The sequence below is a fragment of the Liolophura sinensis genome, chromosome 1 (assembly GCF_032854445.1).
Source record: "Liolophura sinensis isolate JHLJ2023 chromosome 1, CUHK_Ljap_v2, whole genome shotgun sequence".
NCBI lineage: Eukaryota > Metazoa > Mollusca > Polyplacophora > Chitonida > Chitonidae > Liolophura > Liolophura sinensis.
This window is the reverse complement of record NC_088295.1, coordinates 43,525,288-43,532,761: the sequence shown is the minus strand read 5'-3', so window position 1 is coordinate 43,532,761 and position 7,474 is coordinate 43,525,288. Positions and strand designations below refer to the sequence as shown.

The window sequence follows — 7,474 nt, the reverse complement described above, 5'->3', positions numbered from 1 at the left end:
GGTCGGGAGAAATTGTACAAAGCCCACGTGATACCCATAGCCATCTGCAGGTTGCTGCAGATCTTCCCGCATACAACTGAAGAAATGAACTGGTAATTTTTAGAAAACACAACAGAAAACAGAAATGAGTTTGACATAATTGTTGTATTGTGCCACCAACTGTAATACTTCAATAACTGGGCTTAACCCACATCAGCATGTTCATACAGAAAAGTCCAGGGAAACTCCTCCGACACTTGCATACAATCTATGATTACGGAGTCTTGTCAAATAAAGTTTCCATCCAATACATAAAACTTTTCACCAGGTCTGGTTGATATAAAGTTGCAATAGTTAATACTAGTAGTTCGGGATTTTCATCTTATATTACCGGTATATGGACATCGGTAAATTGTTGCCATAAACTAAGGTTTCTAGAGCCAAAGTAGGCTATAGCAGCTGTGGGTTTAATTGAAATTTCCACTGCCACATGACATCTGAAAGTCTGACATGAAACTGTTTCAAAGGAAGTTTTAAACTATCTTGACCTCGGACATAAGGGTATTAAACGACAAAGATAGCTACATTCAAAGCAACTCATGAGATGGACATTAATACACAGGGAAATCATTGGATGACGGTGATAATCATGCGTCGTGAACAATGGAATGGCTGTTGGTCAGCAAATTAGTTAATAGAAATGAACATGTTATGTTTCTTCAAATCACAGTTTATAATGTGCTTAAAGTACACTCTACCTTAAAGCTTTACTGAATGTGTTGAAAAACTACATATTTTTTACTGATTACCGATCCTTTTTATGGTTGCATCATTTTCAAAACAAAACATGACTTTACATCAGTGCCTAAACCATGAGTGTTTAACTTGTACAAGTGAGCAGAATTATGGAAAAAACAGCCGGACATGTCCTAATGAGCTTCTCATCATGCATCAGCATAGTAAATTATTAAACCTTTCATTTCTTTTTACACAGAAACATTTTCAACTCATTACAAAAAACACTTAAAACGTCTATGAAATTTTTGACAATTATCACAGCGTAAAAATTAAACACCTTGCACAAAAATACAAAAGCAAATTTTCAGCATAGACAGAGTAGCGTTATCACCATACTACAAAATTATTTCCATTATTATGGCTTTTCTTACTTCAAAGGAAAAGACCTCTAAAATTCAAAGTAGGCATCACTAAATAGACCACTTAAAACTATGCATACATGCACACTTTCATTTATGTTTTTAGATTTTGGTGAAAAGAGTTAAAGGCACTTAAACATTTGAATTCTAAGGTGGGCTTTATGGAAAATACTATCTGAGGTTAGGAACTCTGATGTCACCAGAAGTTTATCCAACTCTAAGCATGACATTGAATGTTGGAATAACTCTTTTTATCTATGAGTAAGAGATTACTGAAACAATGTTCCCTAAAATTCCTTCCTTCTGGTGAACATCAGGAAGAAAGAAAAAGGTGTTGTGAGGTCCATAATACTGTGAGTATGGCTCATAAAGCTCCTTATGGTATTCAAATATTTGACTGCTTTTCAACCCTCTTAAAAAATCTGAAAAGAAAAATTGAAAGTATTTTTATGCATAGTTTTCAGTTGTCTGTATGATGAACTTATTCCTTATTTTAGCTTTCTTTTACTTTAAGAAGCAAGGGATTTCAAAGAATGTTAGACCTGTTATCACCAGGGATTCAGATAGATGTCTATTTTAGTCTCAGATATCACAAGTTAATGGCATTATTAGCACTACTGTTGGCTTGCATTATGGCAATTCATAGTATTTTTATACTAGTTACATGTAATATATGCTGGCTGCTTGTTAATTAATGAAACTTTGGATTATGACATCAACCCAGTGTCTAGTTATGCAATTTTGCTGATATATGACACCTAAAATGACACCATGTGATGACAATCACACAGTGGAACATGGTGCATAATGTGTTGTGTTTTAGGCGACCTGAAAATACAGGTCAAAATGATGTGACCTAGGAAAAGAGAGCTAATAACTCAGAAAAGACTAGCAGGTGTTTTCATTCAGAATCAGAGGAGGTACAAAAGAAACCTTTTCCTTAGTTTTCATTCACATGTACTTGTTTGCTTTTGGATTCAAGGCAACACCTTTGATAAGAATAAACAATGCTTAAGACCCAGTGTGTATAGACTTTTTGTGCCAGTCAGCCACATTAACAAACACCTGAATAAATGCCTTCAGAATAAAGCTGACTAAAAAAGACAACATTCATGATTAGATGTAGTTAAAAAGTACACAGAAATTTTTTCCTTCCAGGTATATTATCCAAATAAAAACTGCAATGAAATCTGTCAAAGCAAAATTGTAAAAAGCATATTAAAAAAAAAAACAACCAAAAAAACGTATGTAATTGGCATGAAAGCTGTGCACAGACTATATTATAGGTAAAACAATGGCACATATAAATAAAATGCATTAACATCATTAAATAAAGCTTTATAACCTTTGATCTCTTTGCTTACAATGTTCTCACATCATAGTATTAGGACATATAATCATATCAGTAAGTCGACTCAGTGGGAAATGATTGCTAGGGCTTATGGAAGAACTTCTGGTCCGTCTAACCATCCATAAGTTTGTACACACGAAATGTTTTGTTTGTAAAAACAGCTTTGAAGTATTTGGCAAAGTCTTGACCCCCAAAGCGAATCTGGTCACAGAAACGAGGTACCCTGCTGTAGACCAGGCCAGGCTCTTTCTTCCCACTGTCAGGAATCTGAAAGAGAACAAATGATGGACTGATTTTTTGAATGGTTGAATAATTGCTCAAATTGGGAACCAGATGGGATTAAACACCAACCAAAGCTTTACTAGACAGAATTAATCGCAGGCAGGTAGTGGTGGCATGAAAATAGCTTTAGACTTACTTCACTTCTTCAAGATCCACATGAATCCACTACTGTGGCAGATGACAAGATGGCAGATGAGTTTATTTTAAAACAGCTTTCATAGGCCGTGGGATGTGACTGTCGTGACCTTAGACTAAGGTACATGCAATGTGAATGTTGTGGCCTTGTATTAAGGTACATGTAATGTGACTGTTGTCACCTTAAACTAAGGCACATATAATGTGAATGTTGTGACCTTAGTCTAATGTACATCTGATGTAACCTTAGACTAATGTACACGTAATGTGACTGTTGTGGCCTTGTATTAAGGTACATGTAATGTGACTGTTGTCACCTTAAACTAAGGCACATATAATGTGAATGTTGTGACCTTAGTCTAATGTACATCTGATGTAACCTTAGACTAATGTACACGTAATGTGACTGTTGTGGCCTTGTATTAAGGTACATGTAATGTGACTGTTGTCACCTTAAACTAAGGCACATGTAATGTGAATGTTGTGACCTTAGTCTAATGTACATCTCATGTAACCCTAGACTAATGTACACGTAATGTGACTGTTGTGGCCTTGTACTAAGTCACATGTAATGTGACTGTTGTCACCTTAAACTAAGCAACATGTAATGTGAATGTTGTGACCTTAGTCTAATGTACATCGGATGTAACCTTAGACTAATGTACACGTAATGTGACTGTTGTGGCCTTGTACTAAGGTACATGTAATGTGACTGTTGTCACCTTAAACTAAGGCACATGTAATGTGAATGTTGTGACCTTAGTCTAATGTACATCTGATGCAACCTTAGACTAATGTACACGTAATGTGACTGTTGTGACCTTAGACTAAGCTAATACGACAGACGGTATTACTTATGTTGCTATGGTAATTTATGGGATTTAAAGGCTGTATCATACTCAGCTGGGCTGGCTGCAGAAAATCACTTTGGAAATAATTAATATGTTCTAATCAATCAGTTCACTGCTGCAGTGAAAGTAGAGCGAGTGTGCAATTCACTCCAGAAATGGACAGCTGTATTTTCCATGAACTGGAAGTTCTGTGACGGTCTACCAGAGTTTACAACGGCTCCCTGGAATGTTTATTTCTATTACACAAGCGTTCCAAACAATCGCATTCTTGCGAGAACTCCTGTAGCCATCGGTGTGTGAATATTATACCCAAAAATAGGGCAGCATGTTTGAAAGTCGCCCATGAAAAATTCACAATTCTGGCTTCAAAGTATCATACCCATAGAATCAGACATGGAACAAAAGTGAACGATATATCAGGGAAGGAAAATTAATAATTTACATGCAGTGGTCCCGACATGGTGAAGACCAGTGGTTTGACAACAACAGCAAAGTCAATTGTTCCTTGCAATGAGTGACCTTACCAGTCTGACCTCAGCAAGAAGTCGCACAGAAACAAAAAGCATCATATGTATCTTTGAGCTGGTGTCTTGATGTAAGCCCAATAAAGGAAGAACAGTTAGTGCTATTTTAGAATGCTGTGATCAGATGACTGGGAAAATCTCACCATGCCATTGTCCACATCAATGAGATCTGGCAGTCGGCAGCCATCTTGGGAAGGGGCCAGACAGATGCTATCCTCAAGGATTATGTAACCTGTGTTGTACTTCTTCAAAATCTCATACACATCCTCCACTTTTCTCTTCCCATAAATCTGATAAATCTGAAAAAGTAATCAAATTAACATCTTATCTTGGATTGTTAATTAACATCTACGAGAACAATATAATGCATTTGTGTTGGTTGGTACAACATTGACGTCACTGCCAACACTGACACTCGTTCATTTACATTCAAATAATATACATGTATTTTATTCTCTTGTCACTTTAGGTGCTAAAACATACATTTTTCCAGCAGGATATCACAACACCTTACAAACTAGCCTTTAAGCACTGTTCTAGAATCATTAGAATTCTCAGAATACATTAAGATTAGTAAGTTAGTCATTGAAGAAATTTTAGGCGATTTAAGGTATTACATATCCACTTGTATTTACAATTTTTCACAAATAAAAAGCCCATTGCGAGGTACCTAATAAACCTCTGACGTAAGGCCTCAGCCGGCAAGAGCTGGATTTGAAACTGCATTTTAACTGACCAGGAACATTATGACATTAACAGCAAGACAAGGGCTTCAGTAAAATAAGCCAACAAGGACATCTGGTTACATCTTAGCAACCCTGTGTATTTCTCATTACACATACTGTAGCCAGCTACATCTCCATGTACACTGTGGCTTAAAGAGATATCACATTAAACTATTTCAACATTTGAAAAAAGAAAAAGACAAAAAAAACCCCCAAAAAACATGCCCAGCTGACTTACTTCCTTGGTCCTCTTTCTGAGATGCTTATCTTCGTAGTGAGGGTGATTAGTAATTGGCCGACCTGTGCACAGCTTGACCGCGGCTAACAGCTGCATGCTGCCTGCAAATGCAGCAGTTTTGGGGGTGTCTTTCCTTAAAGGAAACGAGAATACGATAAATACACATATAACAGAGCTTAAACCTAAGTCACTATTATACCAAAACTGTTGCTGCTGTAAATGTTTAGTGAATGGACACAGATCATTTAATAGTACACTGTTATACTGTATATACCATATACAAACAACCACAATAACAACAGCACACTATTTGGGAGGCTGTGATCTCAAAATTTTTACTTATAAGGTCTTATTACTAACTCTCAGAATATTTACTTTATATAAGGTACTTTTTAATGATTGAGCTTGTAATTCCTGTTACAATTTTCAAGAATCTTCAAGTTGGCTAATGTCTGACCTGTAAATGTAACCACTATAAGCTTTGTGAAACATCATTGTGTGTCAACTGCTGCATCATTATCGTGTCATGATGTTACAAAAAAAAAATATGCATGCAATAACCATGGTAACAACTACACTCTGTGGCACATCTCGTCATTCTTTACTGGATCACACACTGATAAATGTAGATGCGTTCTCCGTTAAAACAGCTTCGTGACCCAGTTATCACATAGCCAAACAAATGGCCGAAATGCCTGGGAGACTGGGAAAATCCACACACAAAATATTATTGGACCGTTTACGTCATGTGATCCAACTGAAAGCTGATTTGACTCCACATGAGTGCCAGACAACTAAATGGATTATCAAGGGTATTAATAAAGAAATGTCAACATTGAAATATTGAACTGAAATTGAGATTTTTCAGATGGCTGGTCAGGCAAATATGACAAACTTGAAAAAACGCTTGTATGTTCGCTGACTGACAGTGGAAAGTCACTCAGCTTTTGCGCTGTCGATCGACTGAAAGTCGTGACCGCAACTGCAAAGTTAACAGCCAATTGACCAGTTCATCCAAAATGTTAGAAGACTATAATACTGTTGCTGTAATACTCCTACCAGTCAGCAAGTAGATAAACTTCCTGCCAGTGGGTTTCCAGCGGGAAGTGTGATGGGTAATTCACTCAAGGAAATAACTGCTGCAGACTGGGTAAACATTCTTCCCATGACAGCTGATGTGCAACCGTGTTTCATTGGTTGACGCAACTTTTAAAGGTTCGTGTCACTGGGAATTCCCCAAGTTGACCTATAATGAAGAATGGATCTATATTTATCAGTGGGTGATCGAGTACACAATGACAACATACACCAGTGACATTGCGAGCGTAGGTCACAACCAGATACAAAAACTTGTCAGGCTGTTTCTGCCTCTCTCAAATTACCTGTTCTCATTGTTTATAAAACACTGTCAGATGACAAATTGTTGATGTACTTTGTGAGCACTGTTTACATAAGAGTCTTTAAAAGGAAGAGGTCTGTGAGATAGGGACAAGGGGAGATAACTTAGGGAGCACCCCTATCCTGTCGGCAGTGTGTCAAGGTGTTCGTAAAATATTTGTTGATTTTCTGGGATCTTTGCCATTAGCAAATAGCGCCCTTACATATGTCTATAACATATGTCTGCTTACTTAATCCACTCTACCAGCTCTACAGTGTCTGGATCCCAGAATTCCTTCAGATCCTCAAGCTCTTGTAATACTGGGGGCAATGCCTGTGACATATCAACAAATAGTAATCAGCTACTAGCTAAATAAACTTCAAATTTGGATTACCAAAAACTTTCTCTGATAATTACTGCAGGTTAAACGAAAGAAAGAGCAACTCAGAATAACAATAATATGTCGTTTCACTTAAATTTGACTTACAACAGGTGAAATATCTGCATTCAAAAGTAAAATTAAGCTATCTTGGACGGCTAGGACTTCACATTGCATAAATTTGAAACATAGCATCACTGTGGTTTTTCATTTTATTTACTTATCTGATTGGTGTTTTAAGCCGGACTCAAGAATATTTCACTTATACGAGGACGGCCAGCATAATGGTGGGAGAAAAACTGGGCAGAGCCCGGAGGAAACTAACGACCATCTGCAAGTGGCTAGCAGACCTTCCCACTTATGGATGCTGTGGTCTTTCATCATGGAAACAACAGCAAATGACTCAGACAGTATATTCTGTTCTTTGAATGGGATCAAATACACATCTACTCTGCCTTGTGAATAGACAACATGG

At 37.1% G+C, this 7,474-nt stretch overlaps 1 protein-coding gene across 1 annotated transcript in view; it reads right to left on the bottom strand.

Moving 5' to 3' along the window:
- Window positions 1-132: 132 nt before the first annotated feature.
- Window positions 133-7,474, bottom strand: part of LOC135474672 (protein C-mannosyl-transferase DPY19L3-like) — a 32,105-nt gene continuing 24,763 nt past the window's right edge. The window contains exons 15-18 of the mRNA XM_064754221.1: window positions 6,871-6,953; window positions 5,243-5,375; window positions 4,423-4,578; window positions 133-2,754 (exon numbers count right to left, since the gene is read on the bottom strand). Of these exons, the coding sequence (XP_064610291.1) occupies window positions 2,599-2,754; window positions 4,423-4,578; window positions 5,243-5,375; window positions 6,871-6,953 (528 nt within the window). The 3' untranslated portion in view covers window positions 133-2,598. The remainder of the gene's footprint in view (window positions 2,755-4,422; window positions 4,579-5,242; window positions 5,376-6,870; window positions 6,954-7,474) is intronic.